Here is a 27,833-nt window from a genome sequence, read left to right as displayed (position 1 = left end):
AAGTCATTTTTTCCGTAAAGTGAGCTATTTCAGTTCGTTAACAAAACTCAGATGTTCATTTGTTTTATGTTTTAAATGCCATATTATTGGAACAAATGACAAGTCAGAAATGAAAACATTCCATTAAAAAGCATGTGATTGTACATTTACAAACTCGTGAATTTATTTTGTACAAAATTTCTTTTGTAAAAACATCTATAAAAGGTTTTTATAGATCACAAACGCCACAATCATTGGTGTATATTGTAGACCTCTGACACTGTTCACAGGACATATAGCCTCTTCCTCCACAGGAGGAGTATATTTCCAGTTTCCACATTTTGGAAAATTAAATGGCGGTTTTGGCATCTGGTTAATTTCTCCCACTTGTAGGAGTATTCCCATTCCTATCTCGGCGTGGAAATCAATATGGCAATGGAAAAACCAGAAACCTAAGGTAAATAGTGTCCAATATAAATATATTGAGGGAAAAAGCGCAGGATAAGATCATATCTGCTAATTATTGAAATGCAAAAAATTATGAAAACTGTTCAGAGGAGGATCTTAGTACTGTAGATCACCAAATATTCGCTACACCTTATTTTCGCGAGATGGGTATTTGGCATTTATAAGTGAGACAAAATTTTCACGAATTCTGACTACTGTCCTATATAATCTTTGCTAATAAAAATTTACGCGAGAAGAAAATTCGCGTAATTACGCGAAAATAAAGTTCTCGCGAATAAAAAGTCATTTACACTAAATATGAACTCATATTGTTGTCAATATTAACCATGAAATAAATCACGGCACATGCGTATAATGATGAAAAGCCAAAAACACTTGGAGAATAATGATTAGTAATTAATTTCTCTATATATTCAATTTAATTTCTTGCAATCTTGGTACGGTTAAAGCAGATTCATAGAGGTCTTGATGCTGCATTTTTCATTTAAGATCAAAGGAAGAACTGGTTGATGTGCAATTCCCATCATAGCACATCTCGTCCATCCCGCTGTTATGTTATGCATTAACCTAAATTTTTCTAGCTGGTCTGGTTGCGTGTCATTCTTACTGGGTTGATGAGAGTTATGCATTTAAAGATGAACCTGAATCATATTAACTAGATTGGTGGAGTTTATCTGAGTTATAAATTAAAGTTTAATATCATACCTGAATAGGTATTCGTTATACATTACCTGATATTATAATTGATAACTGCATGAATGTGTATTAAAGATAAATCTAAATATATCATTACTAATTTATCCTGCCTTCATTGGTGGCATGTACTCCTAATACATCACTTGAAGATGCTCCTCAAGTACCTTACTGTTACCTTACCTGGATTCGTAGCGTGTATGCGGAGAATGGTGTATCCACCATCGGGGACAGTTACTGTGTCCTTTTTCACTGACATATTAAGATTTCTGGAAATGTTTCCTGCAGCATCCAACTCTTTCACCTCTTGGAGGGTTGTATTTATGTTAATCTGTGTGTTAGTAAAACAAAAGACTTAATTGTCATAACGCTCTCCTGAATCGTATTTCCATCAGAGTAAATGCTAATCTTGGCTGAGATTCGGATTGGTTGATTTTTGGACTGAACCCATCACCAGACCTCGAGACAGTCCTTCTTAATTCATATCTGGAAACTCTTCCTCAACCTTGATGGCTCAGTCTATAAGCTTGCACCTAGGTGACACTGCTGTTCGCATCCGAAATATCATTTGTTAAGATAATTCTCTACAACTTTTCATACTTCATTGCTTACAGTTTATATACAGTGCTACATATGTACCTCGGTATATTGCCATCTTTTGTCCAAGACAGATTTTGGCATTAAAGCGAGGGTGGCAATATAACGAATTTTGCCATAAATTACAATTCAGTGGGTAATCAAAACAATATAAATAGTGTACGTAATTTATTTCAGTTACAATCTGTTTATGCCATGCTTGTGCACATGTGTATAAGGGCAGCTCTCTCTCTCTCTCTCTCTCTCTCTCTCTCTCTCTCTCTCTCTTTGAAAAAAGTCTTATTTTTTGTTTACATTATTTTGAATGAAAAGAAATAAAATGTCATAATATTGAACACTTTCGCTCTCTCGTCATGCTCTAAGAATTTAATAACCCGATGACAAAGATGCTAGTAACAGTTATAGCCTCTCGGCATAAAAATATTTTTTGAGAATTAACATTAATTTTATCTGAATCGAAAGTAGATTTTTTCACCGTCTCTAGAATTTCTGAATTAGATAAAAAGTTCGATTGGTAAAAAGTCATGACTGATGAATGTTAAGTCACATGTCAGGATACGTCAACCCGTTGTAATAAACATGCTAGTACCTGTGTACTTCTCTTCCGTCTGTTTTGATATTTATCAATCAACCCATTACGTGCCCAACACTTTATGAAAATTTCAGGAGTAGCGGAAGTCCTAATATTTTCACGTGTAGAATTATAGTAGTCTAAAAAAAATAGAGATGGGGTTTCCTTTTGATCGATAGAATGGCTTCTTAATCTAAGGGGACACAAATCAATTTTTGCAATCATTATGGTTTGGTGCATTATCCATGATAAGCAAATTTACTATCAAATAGATCGAATGTTGATCAATAATTAAGCGCTAAGCGCAGCGCAAAGCGCTTACTGTCATCTTAATACTACTTCCGTTCGCGATCCAGCGCCACTTAGCAAGTAAGATAACTCCACAGAGTCTTCTAAAAATATGCAACTGGAAATCCCCAACTCGCTTTCGGCTATTTTAGAGTAATACTGTGTTACGCACAGGTCTAATAATAGGTGTCAATTAGTGAGGTAGATAGTACATACATTGTATGAAAGTCTGCTGTTAGTGGATAAAGGCGGTTCTTATCTCTATACACTGTAGTTCATTAAAAAATCATGTCGGCACTGTGTAACATGTAGCTAACAATTGCTGCAGTGATAATACATATATCGAAGAAGTATTAAAAAACCATCAATGGTGCAAATACCTTAAAAACGGTTTATTATATGTCATGTATATAGTGATTGTTTAAAACTCATATGGGATTTTAATAAGTATTTAAAACTCAAACTGGAAATAAGTTTTTTAATAGAAAATTTCGCATAAAATTGATATACAATGTTCTTATGATCTATATAATTTATATCCATATTAACTAACTTTAAAAACAAGTTTCTCTATTATCACCCTTGCACCATGCAGAGAGCTATCAATGATGTTGATTTTCGCACCTCAGTATCAATTATTAACAGACGTAAATGCATTCATGAACTGTCCATTATTCGTGTAATCCAGCCTTGTTTCGCAAGGAAAGGCAGTTTACGGCTGCACGTACATGTTGGACACGTAGTGGCTGAATCCACATAGAGAGGAAAAACTAATTTCTCGGAAATATTGATGACAAATATGGCGCTTTGTGTGTGCTGTGCGCAAGATATGTCGAAAAATGTAAAACCTTACTTAAACGTTCTCAGTAACGGGACAGGTATGTTTGAGTTGCCGATTTGTCTGCTTAGCAACTTTATGAGCACTAAATAAAAACAGAATGAAACAATGTTGTATATCTTCATGAAAATCAGAAAATAGGGTTTCATATTTGTTCATACTTGAGATTAATATACTATCTTTTCTTTTTTGGGTTGTTGAATTATTTATCATGGAACTAGCACAAAAATTACTGGTCAATTATTTTCAAGATTTCTTTTCAAGGAACACACCGGTGCTGTGGATATTTTATTTTATTCCTATCAGCATGTTTTGAGTGGTAGTTGATATCATACCTAAACAAGTTAAGATTAAGCTAAAGCATCAAATGTCCGTAAAAAAAATTACCGATTCATTTTAAAGTATTTTAACAAGAAAGAGTTAAAAAAAAATACTCGAGTTTTTAATGACATATTTTTATTCCAAAGAAAAAAGTATAAAAATTTTTATTTAAAAATGTGATATTTACAAATCAGCTACACATGTTGTGAGATCAACAGAAAAGACTAATTTTCGACACAAATACATTATAAATCATGTATATGAAAGTCAAAGATTAAAGAATAGCACTGAATGTTTTTTAATCAAACGAAGAAGACAAATATAATATACTTATACTCAAATTGTATATATACCTATTATCTCTGACAAAACTACGAAAACTCTTCAGGTGCTAATTTCCTAGATTTTGTCACTTGTTGATGCCGATATGTTGCACAGCGCGATGAATGTGAAGTGGTAAAAATGTGTAATGCACAGCTGTAGCATATTCAAAACAAAATATAATAGTCTAAGTCTTATTTATCATTAATTAATACCGGCGATTGTGTAAATATCTTACACACTCCATTGAATGTACTTCTTGTAAAATCCTTTCTATGAAATCGTAAATTTTTAATCGCTTATGAATATGAGAAAAAATTGAGATATGATTAAAAAAAAAAAACAATTCAGACAAAATATCTCGTTATTTTAAAGATCTTTTATTCATAACTTTAATAAATGTTATCAATAAGGGTTTTTTTTTTATCGATATGAAGTATTGTATGCAATAAGAAATAACATCTACATTTTCTAACAAATAAAATGACAGTCGCCAACCATAGGCGCTTGGTTTCAGTTCAAATCGGCAAAAGATTGAAGGGCGTTATTCAATCATTTTTGAAGCTAGATCTCGATCATCCGACAACGGTAGGAAAAGTGTAGATATTGATTAAAATCAAGTGTGAACCTAGACACCCCCTGAAATCTAAGATGGCAACTGTCGTACCTTGGTTCTTTTTATATACAGTAGATATGTAATTTTTGAAACGTGCTGATTTCAGCGATTTTCGATTTTTATTTTAATGAGTGTATTCAGACACACCTAGAAAAACACATATGACACAAAATACACCATCCATGCACCTGAAACCAAACGCTTATGTCACCAACAGCCAATCTTCATTTTGAAACACTCGTGAACACGAAATGAATTTATTATTAAAAATTATCACAGAGCTGTAGTGTTTCAGTCTAATAAACTGAAACTGAAAGCAGCGGATGTGACGATTTCTAATAATATAAAATGTAGAAGCGCCTCGGAATTACACGAAAAGCCTAGAGAGGTCAGATTTGTTCTATCTGCATAGATTTAATGATGTTAAAGAAAAAGAAAACTAGAAGCGAGTGCTGCTCATGACGGCAAACTAGCTCTTAAAGGAACACCGAGACGAAGAGTAAAATTCGGACTGTGCACATTGCTCCAAATGAACTTTTTTCTATAATAACTTCCGGAATTGCAATTTTCGCAACAGACGGTTTTTCCATAACTGTGGTATTGCTCTTTCTTGCCATAAATAAATTAAACTTCAAAAAAAAAAAAGTAACCGAGTTGCTTTAATGATTTGTTGAGAGATAGTAAATTTGACGTTCAGGCAAAAACTGTGTGAATTTTATCTTGACTTTTAAAATATATATTCTTTTTTTGGCAAATTCTGTTGAGTGAACATGTAAAATTTGTTCCAAAAATATTAATGCGTTCTATTTCCACTATTGAAGAGTTATACTTCTTAGTGCGCTCTTTTGTGAAAAAGTCGGAAAATGTACAAATCTCGCGGGATTTCTGGGACAAACGTAACATAAACATGTAAACAATATATTGAATGTCGATGAACAAATCCTAACAAAATGTAGATGAAAAATTTTATTGTTGTGGACTTTATATACATTACGAGTAGAAATGACAATGATATCAATTTATATCTATTGTTGATCGTATGTATCTATTTATCGAATGGTACATTTAAATACAATACACATGCCTCGGAAATGTCGTATTTTTTATTAATGGGTGATAAATTTAGGGTTCTCGCTCTCTTACATATGTCTTTTAGTTCGTCTATTCTTTAATTGGAATGAAAAAAAAATTAACATTTAAAATTGGATTGAGGTTGGCATGTTTTGTATTATCCGCAACGCCATGCTGTCCAAGTCAGACGACCAAACGCGCCTCTAATTTTGAAGAGTTCACTAATGGAAATCAAACGTATTGACACCTGCATTTCAAATTCCTGGAGTATGATAACGGGGAAAATGCTCCGAGTAAAAATATGTAGGGCTAACATTCCAAGATATTAGATTGTGTAGATTTGTAGAACTTTCTATTAAATATCTTTCCACCACAAGAAACAGTCCCCCATAAATCTTGTTCTTTATGATTTTATGGCCAGTTTTTAAATTGAATGTTTTATAATTTGTATAATTCAAATATGTTATAGAAAATGAAATTGTAATAAATAGTTTTAAAGTGAGAGGTTATTACTGAACTTTTCTTAAAAGCTAACGAGTGACATACCTTAAATAGCAACGTATATACGACGTCATGGGATGTCACAGTCTCGAATCTTCAAATATATCCTCGTGCGGTTTAAGTAAATGTGTATCAAACAACTGTGCTCGCCCCTAGCGTTTGCTCTGTCAACACATTACTTATTCCAATACAATAGGCAATTTAAATTCAAAATAATTCTGATGAATGTCAAATTGCAAACATTGCTTAGCGCTTTCCAGTACTTTCAGTACTTTGTTTTTCTCTTGTAATCCAAATTTGTACGCTTTCTTTTGCCTAAAGTTTCCATTATTGTGATGAAATAATTAATCTGCCTAATAAAAACACGCCAAAGACATTGCTAATTTTGAGTTTTATTCAACAATTATCTTTAATTTAGCTGAATTCCTTGTCCAGCCAGTCACTCTTCACCTCAACCACTGTCAAAGCAGGGGTGTGTTGTCAAATTTACCGACACGCTCTAGTTAATTGTTATTGTTTTCGAGGATTTTCCTTATATAATTTGACATTTTGTTTCCCCAAACCAGTGGCGGACGGCAATAAGCGGGGTGGCAATATAACGCGTGTATTAACACAGGGGGAAATCCGTTCCTCGAGAATTCCTGGCAATAGGCGAGGGTGGAAATTAACGGAGGGCAATATACCGAGGTAGCAAAGTATGTTAATCTCAAACTTGAATTAGTGTAAGGGAAGTTCAAAATGTGAGAAGACTACAGAATTTTGAATATAATTGATATTTAATGACTCGTCTAAGAATTTATAGAATTTATATTTTGTTGTAATTCACTCATACAGTCTTTAATTAATTCTCTAAAATGAATTTTTAAAACATTTTCGTACCTTTCCCATACCGACCACCCTGTAACTGTAGCCATGTAAATGCATGGGATGATTGGCGTCAAAGGTCTTCCCTTCGTCCACTATGACAAACTCTACCACATCGCCGAGATTGACCTTTTTAATGTCGACACATTCACAAAATTCAGACGAGCAGTTACGGTTCATATTCATAGAATCACACATCATTTCCTGTTAAGAGATAAAGCAACATAAGTAAATGATTTATCTAGACATAATCATTAATGAAAAAAGTCAGATAACGAACAGTGATCGATTTTGTTTCCCTGTGAAAAACAATATCTCTGTATTGTTAGGTTTTAAATTGAAAGGATATTTAAATCAACTTAGTCATATTTGTGGGAAAAAAAGTAGTCCAGTTGTTTTCAAATTTAAAACTAAAGCGTAAAATTCAGAATTAAAATCTTTCTATTCACCTTGGGGATATCTATAAATTGTGTAAGGGGTGGTGCCGGAGGGAAAACTGTAGATATATGGTTGATCTGGGGCAAATACAAGTGTTTCGATCTCTCTACTGCAGAGATAGGGTACAGTACAGGATCGTGGAAATGGTAGTTGTCAATTTTATTGAAATCCATAGACATGTACACGGTTTTATCAGGTTTTTTGGTTAGAGCCGCGTCAGTTTCATGAAGTGATACTAGTCTTGTTACTTGAATCAGGTCCTCAGTCTCCGCCTTGTTCCATGGATTTAGTTTCTGTGAAATCATTTTACAGAAAAACAGTTTAACATTCTTTGTTCAATGTACTATTAAACCATTTTACAAAATTACAATTAAGAAAATAATAGTGAACAAAAGTAACATTAAATACAAAGCATATCTTGACATGGAAAATTGTGCAGCAGATTATTCATATATATTAGCGCTAAATTATGTACCTTTCCTGTGCGATGCCCTGCGTCATATCCTGTAGATAAATCTGGCAGGCTCTCTGCAGCTCCTTGGTAGCGAAGGATGGCCTCTTGGTGTGTCTTTTTCCTACCACAGTCTGCAACACCACGTGTTCGAATCCAGTAATTGTCAATAGACTGGGTAGTATGGAGTACAATATCATATCGTTCACCAGCAAACACGTTAAGTGATTCCACCGTGATAGGCTGCACGGGAAAACCGTCAGTAGCCATGACTATAAGGGTATGATTGTCTATAGAGAACTGGATGGGACAGTTCAGTAAACCGTTGCTTATCAGACGAATCCTGTAGCGTTTGCCTTGATCCACCATCAATGTCTCACGAGGCGTGTAGATTGTAGTGTTATGTTGATTTGTATATTCCTGGAATGCTCCTTTACCTGAATTAATGAGTAATAATAAATGTACTTAGGTTTAGGTGAAAAAATCAGAGGTTGGCATAAGCAAGATACAAATAATCTAATACACATGAATTGTTTATCAGAATTCTAGAATGGTAGGAAAATTTAGTTTATTTCGGTACAAGTAAGACATTATTAATTGCCCCATTTATGAGCATAGAAGCGGGTTTGTTGTCTCCTCCTGCATGATGATGATTTGCAAATCGATTGATTGCTAATTCCACCAACCAGTCGTTTATAATTAAAGTATGTTCCGGTAAATCATGATCGTAAAGTCCAAGATGAGGCTCGTTGGCATCCGACTGACGGATTACAAGAGCTCCAAAGACCCCATCCATTCTCTGAAGCCCAGAATGAGAATGCCAAAAGTAGGTTCCTGGATGGTCTGGCTTGAACCTTAAAAAATTGAAAAGTTGTAATATTTTATTTCTCTTTTTCATAACTAAGAATCTAATTTGGCCAACGAACAAGAGATTGTATTTTCTTTCATGTTTGTCAATTTGACTATTATTTTCTTTGTTGTACTCTCTGTCTACAATGTATCTCAAATCTTTAATTGAAAAAAATAAGATTTGCCTTTCCATAAGATTTTTAGATACATTCAGTAAGTGATGCGAATTGTTTTTTTTTTCTGATTCCTTAGCATCAAGTTGTAGCACACTATAACAAAACCGCAATGATGAATATAATTTAGATGTATACAAGATTTCTGGCTTGACAACCTTTTTTTCCCAATTTTATCCTTTTCATAGGGTGAATAGTGAATACCATGATCAAAAAGATATAATTCACATATACACAAGATATTTCTGGATGGATTCAGGTATGATCAAAATCTTTTCTTGGAAATGATCATTTGGCTGCTTTCAAGAAGTTACAAATAAAATTCATTTATGTTATTCTTGACTTAATTCTTAATTTGTCCTCTCAGACTGGATGTTATATTCTGTAGTCTCTCCTGGATACACTATCCGTTTGGCAGCCCATGATCTTTTTAATATGTCCACATGCTCATCACTTTTTCCCCTAAACGATTAAAAGTTGGAAGTTCATCTGGGAGTGAGATGACCTAATAATATAGGATGATGATCTGAGCAGTTTACAGAAATATCACCAGTTATTGCATACAATTAAATACACTTCCCTGTTCTATTGGATAATCACATGATCTATCATAGATGCCTGTCCATCGTTGTATGCCAGTAAAATGTAATCAGGACGATATGATTCAAACTTACTTGTTATGGATATTAGATTCCATTCGTCAAAAACAAATTCAATTATGAGAACTGTATCACTTGCATGCGTGGTCATGGATTTTCACAAGTGGAAATGAGGTCATTGCGTATAAATACTGGTCCGTATTCAGTGGGGCTATGCAATATATATATAATTCCGATATATATCTGGTTGACAAAAAATATCGAATTCCTATACATTTTTCAGTACCGATATAAATCGACAAAATGCTCGAACTCAGAATAAAGCAGATGCTCTGGATTTTTAAAATCTAATGAAAAGTTTAAGATGTTAAACAAGTCAAACAGTAAAGCGAAAGCTGGTGCATTTCACTGCAAGCTGTAAAATCACACATTTTCGTGGGGTCAAAGTTTCGTGGTTTTTGGGGAAAAAATTGTGGGGGATTTGATATAATGGATGAAGAAGTACCGGTAGTAGGTTGTTAAATATTTTTTACATAGTTATTTCTTACATTTCGTTGAGGACATGATTTCGTGTGCTTTTTTATACCACGAAAACAACGAAAATTATCCCCCTATGAAAATTTGTGATCTCACAGTAATTGTTGTAAAATTAACAAAATATATAATTTTAAAAATATATATAATAGTTTAATACTTTGTACATTCTCCACATAAATTGAAGTTAATTAAGTGAGAAGGATCTCTTTTTTACAATTATTAATCGTAATACGTTACGAAAATATAGCATTATATTGCTATAAGAAATTTTCAGCCAATAACCAGTTTTCACATTCAGTGTATGTGTCAAAATATTTTTCTACCCTTTCTACTGCGTATTCATTTGTCGAAATGTTAATAGAAGGTAGTAACAATCAAGTGACATAACCTTAAACTCAACGTCTTGAATGAAATACGGAGATAATGAACAGTATTCATGCTAAAATGTCCATTCAAACAATACAAATCAGGAGCAAAGCAGACACGGACCTCTAAAATATCAGAGGTGGGATCAGGTACCACGGAGGAGTGAGAATCGCCTGCCGAACGGTTTCAACCGCCGTGTGCTCCTTGTCATGATCGGAAAAAATCCGTAGACAATTCAGTGTGTAAAAAATAGTTAAAAATTAGTCTAAAAAACATCAGTCAGCATTTTACTTAACAATGATAGACTGTATTTGCTGACAATTTCAAAGACCGTCAAGGTAGCTCAGTCGGTGTATAAAGGTCGTTGGTTTGAGCGCCTGATGCGACACTCCTAAAATGATAAAACAAAATAGGTAGCAACTATTCCTTTGATAAGCACCAGGTACTTTGAAGGGAGGTAAAACTTCCATCGATCTATCATTTCCAGTTTCACAACCGCTATTATCATCAGTATATTGGTGTTCGATTTGGTAAAAAGTTGGAGCTGCTTACACCAAATCAAGGCATGTAGGTTTTGAAAGACTCTCAAGTGCAATGGGATCACGAATTTCATAAATAACATGAACAAACTTAGGGTAATCGGAGTCTAAACTTCAAATTGTTCAGGTGAAAGCAAATATATAAATATCAACGAAAAGAACACATTTATTTAATAATTCTGAAAAATAATGTGTGCATTACATTATGCCATGAGTTTTCCATGCTTTATGCGCATCGTTGTGGAACATTTGAGAAAGAAATAGAAATAGAACACTTCCAGAATGTCTTACGTGACTATGATTTTTATACCTGTAAGTTCTCTCATAATCTCTATGTCTTTTTCTCTAGAACTGATCGTAGCTCACGATCTTCTTTCTTGAATAGAGTGTTATGTTGTTTAGAATTTTTGAAGAGTTAACATTACTTATCGACCCCTGGGTCGAGGCCTCTGCTGGTGGACTGTTAGTCCCCGAGGGTCTCTACAGCCCAGTAACCTACACTTGGTACTAGCTTGAAAATACGGATATATGTTTAATTTCTGTGGTAAAATGTTTCAAAATTTATTTCAAAATTAAGGATTATCACCCTCATGCATAGCTCTGATCCTTCGACGTATTTGGCTCTAGTCTTTGGTACCTTTTTTCAGCTCTTCCAAGCCTTTTTTACTTAAATATTTTGAATACCCAACGTTTCGGCTTGAGCATTACTGAAGAGACACAATTTGTCAAAATGCGCATCTGGTGCATCAAAATTGGTACCGTATATGATTTAAATTATCAAAGATTTATTCTGGAAATTATAATACCAAAATCCGATGAACCAATTGTAAATAGACGTGACCTGAATCCAGGTGAGGTATTTACCTTGATCCGTCTTCGCTGCACACGACTGTGTTAAAAAGTGTCGTATTACAAACTTTTCAGGGTAGTTTTTCAGCAAGTTTGTGGGGTAATTTTTTCACTTAATGATTTTGTCGTATAATGACAGCACAAAACTTTTTTGTAAGTTTCTTTCCACAAAATTTTACATCATTTATATATCATTTGATATTTTTTTTCTATTGATGCACATTGACTAATATTGTTTCTTTTGACTAGTTCAGTTGTTGTCTCTCATAGGCTTTGGGGCGATTTTCAATTCTAACTTCATATAGTTTGTTGTCGAACACGTACGGGCAACATTTTTCGGCAGTTCCTTACAAAATGCTCCTACGTTTTGTTAATCCTTTGTGCGATAAAAAAATACCATTTTTTAATACTCCTTCGGCTACAGCAATTGCAGATAGACTATCGTCATCACATTCGATAACAGGAATGTTTAAATAATGCAGATTTTAGATATTGCCAATAAATTGATATATTCATCTTCATAACGTTTACTAACAGCAACGTCACAATGCTTTAAAAAAACTGGCTAAAAACTATTATGTTAGAGAGTTTCAACTTTTCTTACACCAGCAAAGAGCCATATTTCTAGAGCCCTGAGAACAGACAATCCACACTAGATGCCGCTATTTTTTATTTGAAATATTCTCACATTTATTCAGTGATTCAGCGCTATAAAATGTTTTTCATAATCAGCCTTCGATTACTTGATCTTTATTTTTTTTTATTTATCCTTACTTGTATTGGAATGAAGAGTGTGCTGGGATTGCACATTGAGTAACCATAGAGACCCCATCCATATGTGGTGTATTTCTTTGGTGAAGTCCATGCCAGTGGATGGACAGTCCATCAGAACCTTCCAATTTGTTGTGTACATTAACTACTATAGTGTCTCCTTCACATATCTATTAATATATATAAAAAAAAATTCTAAGTTAAGTTTTGGGTAACGTTGAAACACAAAAACAAATAGCAAAGATATCAGAATTTTGGTATTAAATTTGCTTCAAATTTAAGATTATTGCTGGAAATTCCAATTTAATTCTGATATGCCCATAAAAATGTGTTTGAAAGCTTTTTGCATTTTTCTTAAAGTATCTTTAAATATGAAGAAATCAAATGAAAGGATAAGATCTAGACCTCGTAGAGCAAAACACTTTTAAAATAATGCATTCATTTGACAATTTAGGAGTTATTTCACCAAGTTTATTCTGACATTAATTTCATTAGAGATGTTGAAAATAGAGATATGTTGAATTCAGTGTAATCGAGACTTACATGGATCCCGGGGCCAGGCACCATTCTGTTCACCGTGATTATCCCCCGTTTTGTTCCGTCCGCCGCCACACAGTGTGGACGAGCACAATCTGTGACGTTATGAGGACAGTTGAAGCAGGCTTTGGATAATGTGTGATAGTATTCCACAGTGAAGTTGTACTCACAAATCATCAAAATGTGACTGTCACATTTTCGGATGCATGGATGGTTTCTGTAATCTATAAAGAAAATAAAACAGTTAAACAGTTATTTGTCATGTCACATTTAACGATATCATATCCTTAGGAACCACGGACCAATGGTCTGACATTGGCTAGGGTTTATACACAGGTACATGATAAAATATGGAAAGAGGTTATATATATTTATACTTAATACTTAAACCAGAAGATTAATTTATTCTTGAAAGTCAGCTAATGTGTAAATCAAATACAAAATGAACAATCAAATGAAAGAAAGAAAAAACATATTTCATTTTAACTTTAAAGGGGTTTGGACAATGATTTCATGTAAATGTTTTCTAGTTTTCGGTAAGTTTCATACTAACATGTTGCTAGAGCATTTCAGACATATGGTGGCATATTTATGCCATCCACATATTTTTTTGTCAACATAAGATATCGCGTCAAGTCAAGATAGCTATCTCGTCAAATCAAGATAAGTTGCTGGTTTCGTCGAGATACTTCTATCTCGTCTAGTCAAGATAATCTATCACATTTTGTTGTGATAGCTATCTCGACATAACGAGATAATTTATCATGTATCATGACTAAAATTGTTGCGTTGACAAGTATTGACTCTTCATAATTGCAGTCACGATAACTGTATATGTACATGTACATTTACTAGTATATAAATAGATGACGTGTTCCGGGTGCCTCGGTCATTTTCCAATGAAATAGGCGGATACCTTCTATCAAATTGTTAGTTTAATAAGTATTGCAGGCATAATTTCGAAGAATTCAGTTTGAACCACTCTGTGTTCAAACCGTGTCTTTCCAGTAAAATAAAATACAAGTATGTGTGAACCAAACCAATAAGCTTTTAACTTTTAATTAGATATGATATTTGCAATTATTAACTCAATAAATTTACTATTCAATTAAATAAACTACTTTTTTGTTTATCAGAGATCAATACTTGGCTATAATATCATTATCGGTAGTTTTTAATAAATGATTGACTCTTTGCATTAATTGTTTTACTTATGCCATGCCAGTAACTAAGAAAAGACCAACAATGGAAATTATGAATTAAGTAAATGGGTTGTTTGTTTCATATTTAATAGAGATATTATTTTATATATTTTATTTTATGTTATGGAACAGTTTATATTCAAAAACCTTTATCTGTTAAAAATTATATTCCTCCAATAGACAAATACAAAGATTAAATTGGTTCACTAGCAGTGATGAATTTGACGAATAATTTCAATAAAAGAGATCCACATAGTTTCACTGGAAAACGACTGAGACACCCGTAACACGTCATCTATATAAATACATACATACATATACGAGTATACAGTTATCGTGACAGCAATTACAAAGAGGCAGTACTTGTCAATTTTAGTCATAATACAAGATAAATAATCTCGTCATGTCGAGATAGCTATTGCAAAAACATGTGATTGCTTATCTTGACTTGACGAGATAGAAGTCGGTATATCTCGACAAAACCAGCAACTGATCTTGACTTGACGTGATAGTTATCGTGACTTGACGCGATATCTTATGTTGACAAAATTTACCTGGATGGCATAAATATGCCACCATAGAGACATATATTATAGAAGCGTGTTTAGAAACTTGTTTTATCTGAAACTTATTAAAATTACGAACTACGGGATGCATTTGTTTGACACATATCCTTGCGCTTTCTTAACAAAATATCCTCATTATTTAAGAAAAGTTTGGAATATATTGTGTATTAATGAAAGATATTAAATCCTTACTCCAGAATATTCAGTGTAGAAATATGAGAAAGAAAAACCGAAACAGCAGTGTTGTCAGCTCGTGTTCAGTGATGTGTGCAGAGTAAAGAAAAAGAACACTCCCGATACAACGTAAACATTAACTATAATAGAGCTTGGGGTTAAAAATCACGAACAAAGATGTTTGGCCTAATATGATAAAGAATATCGTGGTCATTGAATTTTGCCAAAATTTCATGTAAGTTCATTTCATTAAACTGAAATTATTTTTTGAATAAAAATAGAAATTTACAACTAAGAAAACGGCAATGCAACTGTGTTCTGGCCCCTTGAAAAGGTATGCGAAACATATACAATATTTAATTACACTCTTTTCTAAGATAGTAGTCATTAAAAATGTTTAATTTGAACCTCATTAAGTCAATTTGATCTTTAAACCCATTCATTTCTCGTTAGAAACAACCTACGGCCTAAAATGGAGATGTATAATCCGGTAAAAAGAAATCAAGCGACATTTGATCCAATCTTTAACAGACGTATCCCTGCATTTATTTGTTATCTCTTCTTTACAAAGACTTACATTTCAACGGAAATAGAAGTAGATTGCTTTCAAATTGGTATATATCATAGCAATTTAAAATAATATCCATACTGGTAGAAAGAAAAATATTTTAAAATGGAATTAAAATATCATAAAAACTGTCAGAAAGGGCTTATTCTTAGTTAAAGCCTGTGATGCACAAAATTTCGCCAAAATTGTTAAAACCAGTGATAGTAAAAATATTTGAAGCATATTTTTTCATGGTAAGAGGTTGCAAAGAAATGAGGAGGTGTTGGGATGAAAAGGTTCTAGAAAGAAAAAAATAAAATTACTTGAATAAAATTCGAACCATTGTACTTGAGCGACTTTGATTTAGATTTCTATACATATTTGTATTTGTCTTTTTATCTCCTTCTCAGGGTTTCTGTACCGTATAGAAAAAGCTATCTTTTAAAAACCTTTCGATTACGAAGTATTTTGTAATTATTAGCCGTTCATTCTTTTCCTCTTTCCCATAATAATAATAATTTTGTGATTATATCAGAAGAAGAAAAAATCATCATTAAGTAGATGAAATATGTGGAGATAACGAACAGTATTCGAGCTCAAAAGTCCATTAAACATCACAAAATAGGAGTAGAGCAAACACGGGCCTCTAAGACATCAGAGGTGGGATCAGGTGCCATGGAGGAGTGAGCATCCCCGCCTTGTGCTCTTGACATGATTAGAAAATAACGGAAAAATCCGTCGACAAATTAGTGTGTAAATAATGGCCTAACAATAAGTATGAAACAAGTCAGTCAGCATTTGACTCCATGAAAGATTGTATTTGCTGGCAAGGTCATTGTATCGACCATAGAACTTACGAAATGATGACTTTAAACGAGACTGCTGATACTCTTGTTTCATCAACTTGTTTGTCAATAATTTACCTCGTTTTAGAAATTGTTCATACGTAGAGCATGCCCTTTAAGTATCGAATCAATTGAGAGATATAAACCCCGTATGCATGTGATGAGGGTATATTGCTGCACAAGTAAATATAAAATTATTGTTGTTGTCTTAATACTCACGCATTGTTTTGTTTCCGTACTGTGGAATCATTTTATTTCGTGGGGGTCAATGTTCGTAGGCAAGCAAATTTTATCTTGTTCGTGGGGACGTAATTTCGTGGATTACTCGTTTATACGGTAAATTCAATGAATCAATATGTTTACGAAATAAATGTTCGTGGGAATGTAAATTCGTGGGTATGGGTGACCTACGAAATCCACTAACATTGGTCCCCCACGAACAAAGATGGTTCAACAGTATATGGAAACCGATTATGAGGTCACCAATTTTTTTTAATTCCCTTTGTTCCATGGTAACCAATGTTTCAATTTTTCTTATTTTCAGAATCGTCACCACCTTGGCTGATTAGAAAAATACACTTCACTTTTATGCCAAAATATATGTCAAATGTTACGAATTAATTCACTTTAAGTTTATCAAACTCACCCAGAACAGGTTTTTAAACATCACCTGATGAAAGCACGATGTTTTTTCAATATATGTCCACAGATATTTCCTTGGCCAGGTGATTTGTTTAAGCCACTATTATTTTATATTATTTAGTCATTCATTTAAGTCGTATATCCTTATATAGTTCATTGATTACTTGTTCAGATCTCATTTAGAGCAGCACATAAAATGTGATAGAAATTGGAATGAAAGAAATCTATCATGACATGGCATAAGACCAGAATAGTTTTTCTTCTTCTATTTTTTTTTTGGCTTGCGTGCGGGTAGCTTTTATATTCCCGTTTTCAAGCAACAGCTTTGAGATATATGTAAGGCAACAATTACGAATGAGTGGATTCAAGACTGGATTGTAACTTAAACAAATTAAAAGTTACCTTCGAAATCATGTCTGTATCAACATTGAGCTAACATAAGGATATCTACTGTTGAAGTCTATTTTTGTTTTTTGTCATTATGATAATATACCTGTAGTTGCAAAAGTTAACAGGGTAAAATCCACGGTTTGGGATAAGTGTGTCATGAACGGAGTATCGGGACTTATGAACTAAATCATTGACATTTTGATTTTTTTCTTTTTTCGTGATGGCTGCTAACTTTTCAAAATTAACACAATACAAAAAAATAACATCCCAATCTTAGGTCTTGAACTAACTTGTTGACAAATTAATATTATAAAGTGATGAGTATGAAACATTTTATTTTTTATTTTTTTTTAAACGTGAAACATATTAACATACCTTCGAATATTCCATAACATGCCACATTCACTACATAAAAGCTAGAAAATAATAAAACTCCCTTCAGCATTTTTATACGGTTAAATTGTGACACATTTGTTCTTGAAAATAGAATAAATGAACACCCTGGGTTAAGTTATGACTGCTTAAACAGTAAACAGGGTCTATTCCCTACTTTGGTAGTGGAAACAGAACAAGGTAACGCATATTCAAGTAATGTTCCACACTTCTGCACGTCTGTGAAAAAAAAAACATACCTATACAAGACATCTTTAAATATTCATTGGAGTTTAATTTTATTATCCGTGTCCTTTCATTTTTGTTACCTAATTGCTTCAGTGAATGTATTCAATTTGATTATGCAATGCTTTTATTCTTGCTTGCGATTTTCTGCATTAAGACTGAATTTTGCACTATTTCACTTTTAAATTTCAGCACAGCAAGTTGTCCGAATTGTTCATGTTGACAGGTTAAAGCCTTATATTAGTCGAGAGGAAAGTCTTGAGAGTCAAGAAGCTTTAACTTAAAATTATGTGAAAGAAGATGCTACTGATACACCATTCGTTTCATTATTATTGACCCTATTACTGCTTCGTACGTTGAGTACAACACAGAGACCGTTAACGGTAACGACGCTGCGGTTTCGGAAGATCAAAAGGTAGACCGCGAAACGACCAGCTGATGTCAAAGGCGTTGCCGACAGCTGAGGCACTTTGAAGATTTTTAGCTGTATCATGTGACTGAATTAGACAAAACATCAAAGACAAAACTGTCCCTTCTTCTCATTTGCAGTCTTGCAATCGAATGGCAAGGACGAAGAATACAGTAAGAAAAGTAACCGATATGCATAAATGTCCCTTTGTATAGAAATGTTCCAGAGTCCTGCAGAAGTTTTAGAACATATTGGCCGAAAACACGACAAAAGAATCAAGTGTTACCACTGTGAATATTCCTCAGAGAGAACTGCCGATATGAAGAGACATTACGAACGCCGACATTCCACACACGCCGACCAGGAGAAACCGAAGCAAAGTCCTGAGGAAGACGGTACAACCGGCACCGCACTCAGCCGATACCTGTCTTTAATCCTAAGAGGGACAAACCAGCTCCACACAACCATGGAAAGACATCTGCAAGTTATCAATCGGGGACAGGGTTCCTATATAAGGATGCCACAATATTATGCCGCCGAGAGACCTCGAACGTGTGTGATGAGTTTACCCAGTGCAATGGAGTTGTCGTTAGAAAAAGACGAATTTCGGAGAATTTAATTGATGTGATGGTGGAACATTCAGTGACAATGTGAACATTTCATTAACTTTTTAAATTGTGACAATATTTTCATTTTTTTTTTTTTTTTTTTGCGATTCGGGACGAATCTCTAGGAGGCGGGGGTTGTGTTATGGACTTTCAAAATAATGACTTTTAATTTGATAACTTGTTTATTTTTTATGTTTATTTTCAGCTATGATTGTCTTTCTTTGTTACAATGTATAGATTTGCTTCAATTTTGATAATATCACGTGATCATTATACATATATATAAACCATGATTTCTTTTATAATTGTCAGTGTATTGGTTTTCATGGTTCTGAATAAGAACTAAAGTTCCTGAATAAGAAAATACAAATAGATGCTAAGAAAGTCCTGTATAAGGCAAATATTTCTGAATAAGGAAGGGAAAAAATTCTCAACCTGAATATGGTTACAAAACATGCATTTGCAGTGCTGACGCCATATTGTTTGTTGACGATAGACTTCCAATAAATTATATAAATCTACAATATCTTTTATTTCGCAAACGAACCCCGTAACAATACATTTAATTTTGTTATTAATTGTAAATAAGCATTTGGCAAAGACCTTCATCTCTTTCAGAAGCACAAAACAGAATAAAATTAAAGATGATCGTATTGTTACAAAATCTGTCTAGTAGTAAGCTTATTAGTAAGATTTAAGCTCTTTGAAAAGGATCATTTAATAGATATTATCGAATAGTTTTAGCCCTGCTAATGATCAGTGAATTTCCAATTTCCACACTTTGGAAAGTTGTTTGGTGATTTTGGCATTTGGCCAATTTCTCCAACTTGTAGAACCAGCCCCATTCCTACCTCAGCATGAAAGTCAATATGGCAGTGGAAAAACCAGAAACCTATAATATACGAATACGCCTGTATGTTGATGAAAAATAATCTGGACAAAATTAGTGTGGTTATTTGATCAAACGGAAATACTATTTCATTTTTACATATCGAAATATTTATCTTTTTAAGATTAAAAGGACATAAATCACAATTTAAACCATTAATCCTAAAGATCAGTTTCCATGAATTTATGTTAAGATGAAGGTTGAGTTATTTTTTCATAGAGTGCTAAGTATATTTTTTAAAAGCCCTATCCAAGAAATAAAAATTGTTGAATCGTCATACCTGGATTGGTGGCGTGTATTCGGAGAATCGCGTAACCACCGTCGGGGATCGTAACAGTGTCCTTAATGACAGACCTGTTTAGATTTCTGGTAATGTTCCCAGCAGCGTCTAATTTCTTGACCTCTTGGAGTGTTGTAGATCTGTCGATCTGGGTACAGATTCATTAAAGAAACACATGAAACAAATAAGTTACTGACATTTGGGGTAATAATTTGAAAAAGAATCCGCTTAAAGATAGAAAAAGAATCCAGATAGAGATGTATATTTTACAATCGTTCTTATTCTGGAAATCATTGATAACGAATAAAATAACCTCAACAATCATTCAGAACAACAAAGTGTGCAGGGTTTTCTTCTTTCTTTTTTTTTTTTTTTTTTTTTTGGTCTCTTACCTTTCCCATACCGACTACTCTATAACTGTTGCCGTGGAGATGCATGGGGTGATTAGCATCAAAGGTTTTACCTTCATCTACTATCACAAACTCTACCACATCACCTAGACGGACTTTTTCTACATAGACACATTCACAATATTCAGACGAACAATTACGCCCACCAACTGTAGCATTACACAGCATATCCTAGACAAAAAGTATAGCAAAACACATGTAAACTGTTCAATAAACAGAATAGAAATCACTTAGAATCGGATGTATTGTATAGTACAGGCTATATGTTTTTCAATGGTGAAATGAATACATGTGTCGTCTTTATGGTTTGGTTTATTTGCTGAATACATTAATTATTTTATCTCTGCAGTCTTGGCATACAGGGCCTAAATTACTGGTACTTTTTGTACTGGTTAGACGACAAAACACGAAACATCAGGCATTATGCATTTTCAGAATATGATACGAAACTGTGAGCTTGAGAGAGCTAGAAGCAAGCATACCTCTGGAATGTCTTTGAATTGTGTAAGTGGTGGTGATGGGGGTAGAATTGTAGATATGTAATTGATCTGTGGCAGATACAAATGTTGGGATCTTTCCACTGCAGAAATAGGGTATAGCACTGGATCATGGAACCTGTAGTTGTCGATCTTGTTGAAATCCATGGACATATAAATGGTTTTATCTGGAGTTTTTGACAGGGCTTTATCATTGTCAAGAAGAGAAACTAATCTGGTGACGGGGATCAGATCCTTAGTTTCAGCTTTGTTATAGGGATTTAATAACTGTATCATAATTTAAAACCGAGTCAATATAATGCCATAAAGATTGTATATTTGTAAGTATAAATAGTAACTTTAGTGATCATAAATTCTCAGACTACATTCTCAGAAATAATATTAAAATATGACTTTTAAATTTAAACTACCTTTCCAGCACGAAGCCCTGCATTGTACCCTGTAGGTTGTTTAGGCTGGTTATCTGTAGCTCCCTGATAATGTAGAATGGCCTCTTGGTGTGCTTTTTTTACTGCACAGCCTGCTTCACCTCGTGCTCGAATCCAGTAGTTGTCAACAGACTGGGTAGTATGGAGTACAATATCATATCGTTCACCAGCAAACACGTTTAGTGATTCCACCGTGATAGGTTGCACTGGGTAACCGTCAGTAGCTATGACGATGAGGGTATGATTGTCTATAGAGAACTGGATGGGACAGTTCAGTAACCCATTGCTTATCAAGCGGATCCTGTAACGTTTTCCTTGCTCTACGGTAAGCGTCTCGGGAGGGGTGTGGATTTTGCTGTTACTATGTGGTGTGGGAGGAACATAATTTGTGTTCTTTCCTGGATAAAATGGAAACATTTTAAATTACATTTAAACAGTGAGAAGACAAATAGACTGCTGTATTTTATTACATATGACGAAATATAAGGATCCATAGTGTGGAAATTTGTGTTTGGCAGTGCCAGCGATTGTTTTAAGAAATATTTTTTTAATATATTATTTCATCTTTTATTTCGTTTTTCTCAGATTTCAAGAATCCCTGCATATCCAATCATTTTTTTAAGAAATAAAAATAGAGAAAAGCATAGCTTATGATAAGAATCATCCTATAAAGTTTACCATGGCTAGTTTCGTTGTGATCGTTGTGTTGATTGCTGAACTTCAGATATGACCCTTTCCCTGAATAATGGAACATAAACCAATGTATTGGTATACATCAATTTCAAAAATATCTAGTGCTAGTAATACCAATACTGGTCTGAGAGTCAATTTAGATTTTATATTCTATTTTTGATAATATAGCATGCTGTAATTGAAAACAAGAGACTTAAGGTTCAAAGTTCTCATACCATTGATAAGCATGGAATCAGGTTTGTTGTCGCCACCTGCGTGATGGTGTCTGGTGAATCTATTGATTGCTAGTTCATCCAACCAATCGTTTATGATTATGGTATGTTCTGGTAAATCATGGTCGTAGAGTCCAAAATGAGGCTCATTATCATCTGTCTGACGGATGACAAGAGCTCCAAAAACTCCGTCCATTCTCTGAAGTCCGGAATGAGAGTGCCAAAAGTAAGTTCCTGGGAAGTCAGGCTTGAACCTTTATAATGTAACAAGTTTTTTTGTCAATTACGATGTTTACATTATTTTTAATCTATAGTGTGTTGCTTTATCGGTGCTAAAATATTAGGAAAATAATATGACATAATGAAATAAATATCCATGACCTGTACTGAAATGAAGAATACGTTGGAATAGCACATTGAGTAAGCATGGGAACCCCGTCCATGTGTGGAGTCAGACGCTGCGAAATTCCGTGCCAATGTATTGTCAATCCATCGGAGCCCTCTAGTCGATTATACACATTCACTACTATCGTGTCATTTTGACATATCTGTAAATATCATAGCATATATTCCTTTTGAACGTGTTTCACATTTTTTTCATCACAGAATAAATAGGCTCTAAGATGCATATATTATATAAAAGAAACGTCGACAAGTTTGATAGGAATATAGATGCAAAATAAGTTTCTTTTTTAAGATATTTTTTTCTTCGTTTTTTGCATTTCTATATCTGTATATAGGGTGACTGTTACTAAAAATAAATATTGTCTGATGAATTTAATGTTTCAGAGGAAGATATTTCCCTATACAATAACTTTCACTTAGTTAAGGAATAAATTTAATAGCTATCCAGGCTGCATGGGTTGGGGCAGTATACGCTTTATGAACCATGCAGCAGTTTATAAAAATGCATGAGTATAACTTGGGTAGCTATTAAATTTATTCTTCATAATTCAATTTTCTTTTTTAAGTGTAAGAATAGAAGTAAATTTCTCTTTTAAAAATGCCTTCATATTGTACATATTTTAAGTTTAACGTCAAGCGGATTGATACTTTTTTTCGTAAGTCACTGAGACGTAAGCAAAATGTAATTTGGGTGATTTAGGTGATTTGCACGAATTTTCCCATCCAATCAAATAGTGTGTTACAACCAGAATTAAATCATGTTAAAACAAATGGAAATGCAGAATAAAAACCAGATCATACAAACCCTTGCTCAGTCAATATAGATATGATCACTGGTCTGGGTCTGTTAATTATCACTGTGACTTACATGGATCCCGGGGCCAGGCACCATTCTGTTCACCGTGATTATCCCCCTTTTAGTTCCGTCCGCCGCCACACAGTGTGGACGTGCACAATCTGTGACGTTGTGTGGACAATTGAAGCATGCTTTGGATAATGTGTGATAGTATTCCACGGTAAAGTTGTACTCGCACGTCATCTGAACACTACTGTTACATTTTCTGATGCATGGGTGATTCCTATAATCTACAAAGATACAGTTTTCATTCTATTTCATCATTCACTATTAATAATTCTGACGAATACAGTGTAATAGTAATTATTAGTATAATCAGTGTTATTAAACCATTGATTACAATTATTCTGTATAAAAATGGACAATGGAGATAATTTTAGCCTAGGACATGTTTCACTCTTATTTTTGTTTAATTTCTAGGACCTGCATGTTTGAAATCATATTCTTAAAATGTGTTTCATTTGTTTACATAAAAAAGAAAATATGTCTATAACACATTTAAATAAAAATAAACCATAGTTGATACATCCTGTAGATAAAATAAAATATATCATACAAAGGTTTCCTTTGGTGTATAATAAATGCTTATTTTTCATTGATGAGGTTGCATTATCGTAAGTTTTGATTTAAAATATATTCAAATTCAAAAAAGGATAAACCTTTTTAACATTTCATTTACTTTTTTAATCTACTCGACAATTTTCCTAATATAAAACTGTGACTTTATCAAATTTTAGAATATACCTTGCTGTGCCTCTGGTATACGAGTACGTGCTGCGAATTATATAATGTTCCGACCTTGAGATGCGTGTACAGATTATGATAACCTTGAAATAAATTTGTTACTTTGATTTATAAAGTTCTTATCACCTGATGCACCTTTTAGATTGAACATATATCTGATACGGTATTAAAGTAAAGCAATCTTCATAAGAATCATCAACCTATGTGTCCAAAAAAAATCGTTTGAGTTTAGGTTTAAATATCAAAATTCAGCTTAACTCACTGTTCATGAACACTGTTGTTGTGACTTGATTTCATCAATCACTGTATGTTGTTTAAAACTTGGTTTAAATTACCACAATCATTATCAGAAATCTTGATGCTTAAATTGCAATTAGGTAAATATTTAAGCTTTGTACACGTTTGTGTTACCTTCTCAAAAACGCATTTTTTTTGCATTTAATCATTCATCTTGCGAAATTAAAAAAGATAAGACAAAGGAAGCATTCTAAGTTATTTATTTAATTAATATCAAAAAATAGGTAAAAATCAAAATCAGATTGATACTGTTTTGACATGATCAGGAGCAAATACATATGTAGCTGCAGAACTGTAGCTGTCCGAAAAAATCGGGGGTCATTGATCGTCCATCTCAATTTTTTCAGACCAGTGAGCCTAAGGTCTGCAGTTGGTACATATGTTGCTCAAGGTTTTCAAATGTCAAAGTCGAATGTCATGATTGGTGAAAAAAGTTTACTTTTCTTGTTCTAACACAAAACTTAAAAAGTTACTTTCACATTCAACTTTGTTCAGGCAAACCTCTGCTTGTGAGAGTACCGATTTTACAGAGCACACAACGTTTGACAAATAACTGTCATTAATACGTTATACATGTTTCCGAAAATTTTTTGTGACATATGTATGTTTAAGAATGGTTTGAAAACATTAATTTTATTGAATATACTTGATCTGAATGCATCATACAAGAAATAATTTTTGTATATTAAAGTCATTTTTATATTTAAATATTTCAGAATTAAGGATTATATGCTTTGAATATGAAGAATCCGTACCTTCTAACTGATGGTTGCACATCACAAATAATACTGGAGAGCTAACAAAGAGAACCAAGACTCGTAACATTTTGGACACTGGCGACCAGGGTATTGTTTCCTCGACAAACTTTTACAAAGCCACCCAAAAGAATGGATCATCGAGGTCCTATAATGAGATACTGGTTTCTTCTTTCAAACTGATCCTGGATATATGCTATGTTTGCATTTATACCTTGCTACAAAGACATGTGGACGAATCATAGACGGGAATAGCTCCTCTAGCACAATTCAGTTTTTTTTTTTTTTTTTTTTTTTTTTAAAATAAGGTGTTACATTCATGACTGTATGATTATTTTTTAATGCAACTGCTTACTCTTCGTGTTAAAATCAAAAACATGTATATTTATCTTTCAACTAAAAGTCATGTCACAACAAAAGAATTGTTCTATGATAATCATAAGCGATAACATCATGGAAAGTATTAGGATAAAGAACAAAGATCAAGATCAACAGCGAATAATTCATTAAAAAAAAATTCAAAATACAAAATAAATAATATGTTCATGAAACATTTTACAATCAATGTTACTTTGGCAACCAGTACCTTTTACAAGAAATCAAACTACATGTATCTTCGATGTCAGAAAGTTTAATCATCTTATTTTGTCTTTTTTTTAAGAAAAAAAAACATAATTGATGTATCTTTCCTAAAAAATCCGTCATAATAGAATTTTAAATTAGTTTTCGAACAATGATATCATTAAGGTGAAATGAGAGATAATCTAACATTGGAAATCACTGCTTCAAGATAAGTTACAAAGGTTTTCTTTGCTTTCTTGTTTATTAACGTCCCTTCAAGATTTTTTCACTCATACTGAGATCCACCACTTGCCAGTGGAGAGTTGAAAATTTAGACCTATACTCGGCTCTTACGGCCTTTGAGCAGTGATGGATCTTTTTTTCGTGCCAGCACCTACTGCGACACGGGGCCTCGGTTTATGCGGTCTCCTTCGAAGACAGGTCTCCACCTCCCGCAGTTGGATTCGAACCCGCGATGTAAGGATTAACTCCTTACTCCTTACTAGAGCAAACACTCTAACCACTGCCTCACAAGGGCGACAAGTTGCAAAGGTATGTGCACTTTTTATTATTATTTTTAGTATTACATACATGTATTTTTATATTAATCTGAATAAATTGTATTGAGAGAACCCGGGCTTTTACAGTTATATCAGTCCACACTCTTAATGACCAAAGACTCAAAGAGATTAGTAGTAGTAAAAGTTTATCGACTGATTGACAAGAAATATTCGAAATATTCACGCTTCAGCTTAGTCCGTTTTACAGGACATACCTACCATTATTCAGTCAATACCTTATCATGTACTAAGTACGCCAATAAATTTTTTCCTATTACCAAAAGGAGGGCTACAAGACAAGGACAATCCTCTCAAAGCCATTCCCTTTTTCAATTTTCAAAGTTGAAAGACAAATAGATGTGTTGTCGGTAATTTCATCCTCAACATATTTGATTCCTTTGATTTACTGAAGTACTTGTAGTGTGCATAATAAAGAGAATAAGGAATGTCAGTATTCTAGTTTTATTGCCATGCATTTGATAAGTGTTTTTCTTATGTAAAGGTCGAAGATATCTGGGGTATTATTTTCAATACAATGATAATGTCATACAATGAATATGGAGATAACGAACACTATTCAAGCTCAAAGACCATTTAAAAATACAAATATGTTGCAGAGCAAACGCGGACCTCCAAAATCATCAGAATTGTGATCAGGTGTCATGGAGGAGTGAGCATCCCCTGCTGACCGGTCTCACCCGCCGTGTGCTCTTTGTTATGTTCAAGAAAACGGAAAATCTGTAAACAAGTCAATGTGTGAATAATGGCCTAACAATTAGTATGAAAAACGTCAGTCAGCATTTGACTTAATGATAGATTGTATATGCTGACAAAGTCAATGTATCGACCGTAAAACTTGCGAAATGATGACTTCAAACGTGACTGTTGATATCCTTGTTTCATCAACTTGTTTGTCAGTAGTTTGCCTCGTTTTAGAAATTGTTCATACGTAGAGCATGCTCTTGCGTATCGAATCCACTGTGAGACATAAACCCCATATACAGGTGA

At 33.6% G+C, this 27,833-nt stretch overlaps 2 protein-coding genes across 2 annotated transcripts; both read right to left on the bottom strand.

Moving 5' to 3' along the window:
• Window positions 1-2: 2 nt before the first annotated feature.
• LOC133173708 (uncharacterized) lies at window positions 3-18,183 on the bottom strand. Its single transcript, XM_061308726.1, has 9 exons — window positions 17,979-18,183; window positions 13,244-13,461; window positions 12,704-12,870; window positions 8,622-8,871; window positions 8,042-8,455; window positions 7,578-7,859; window positions 7,144-7,332; window positions 1,324-1,471; window positions 3-431 (listed from the first exon to the last, which is right to left on the bottom strand). The coding sequence occupies exons 1-9, from the start codon at window positions 18,046-18,048 to the stop codon at window positions 196-198; spliced, it is 1,974 nt and encodes a 657-aa protein (XP_061164710.1). The 5' UTR covers window positions 18,049-18,183; the 3' UTR covers window positions 3-195.
• A 1,772-nt stretch (window positions 18,184-19,955) lies between these two features.
• LOC133173709 (uncharacterized) lies at window positions 19,956-25,797 on the bottom strand. The gene is made up of 10 exons (XM_061308727.1): window positions 25,705-25,797; window positions 23,921-24,138; window positions 23,029-23,195; window positions 22,651-22,901; window positions 22,445-22,480; window positions 21,725-22,107; window positions 21,300-21,581; window positions 20,800-20,988; window positions 20,408-20,555; window positions 19,956-20,130 (listed from the first exon to the last, which is right to left on the bottom strand). Exons 1-10 carry the CDS (start codon window positions 25,772-25,774, stop codon window positions 19,988-19,990), a joined length of 1,887 nt encoding a protein of 628 aa, XP_061164711.1. The 5' UTR covers window positions 25,775-25,797; the 3' UTR covers window positions 19,956-19,987.
• Window positions 25,798-27,833: the final 2,036 nt, after the last annotated feature.

The sequence above is a fragment of the Saccostrea echinata genome, unplaced genomic scaffold (assembly GCF_033153115.1).
Source record: "Saccostrea echinata isolate AGI-Se365-2 ecotype Australia unplaced genomic scaffold, CSIRO_AGI_Sech_v1 ptg000056l, whole genome shotgun sequence".
NCBI classification, from domain to species: domain Eukaryota; kingdom Metazoa; phylum Mollusca; class Bivalvia; order Ostreida; family Ostreidae; genus Saccostrea; species Saccostrea echinata.
This window is presented reverse-complemented; position numbering and strand designations above follow the sequence as displayed.

Bases quoted from the DNA above. Each gene is read 5' to 3' on its own strand.
- LOC133173708 (XM_061308726.1), bottom strand. From the start codon at position 18,048: ATGCTGAAGGGAGTTTTATTATTTTCTAGCTTTTATGTAGTGAATGTG. The intron at 8,872-12,703 runs GTAAGGATAAAT...CAATTTTTTAAG, and splicing joins CACTCTTCATTCCAATACAA to GTTCAAGCCAGACCATCCAG. The intron at 7,860-8,041 runs GTACATAATTTA...ATGATTTCACAG, and splicing joins CAGGGCATCGCACAGGAAAG to AAACTAAATCCATGGAACAA.
- LOC133173709 (XM_061308727.1), bottom strand. From the start codon at position 25,774: ATGTTACGAGTCTTGGTTCTCTTTGTTAGCTCTCCAGTATTATTTGTG. The intron at 23,196-23,920 runs GTAAGTCACAGT...TGATATTTACAG, and splicing joins TGCCTGGCCCCGGGATCCAT to ATATGTCAAAATGACACGAT. The intron at 20,131-20,407 runs GTATGACGATTC...CGTATATTATAG, and splicing joins AATACACGCCACCAATCCAG to GTTTCTGGTTTTTCCACTGC.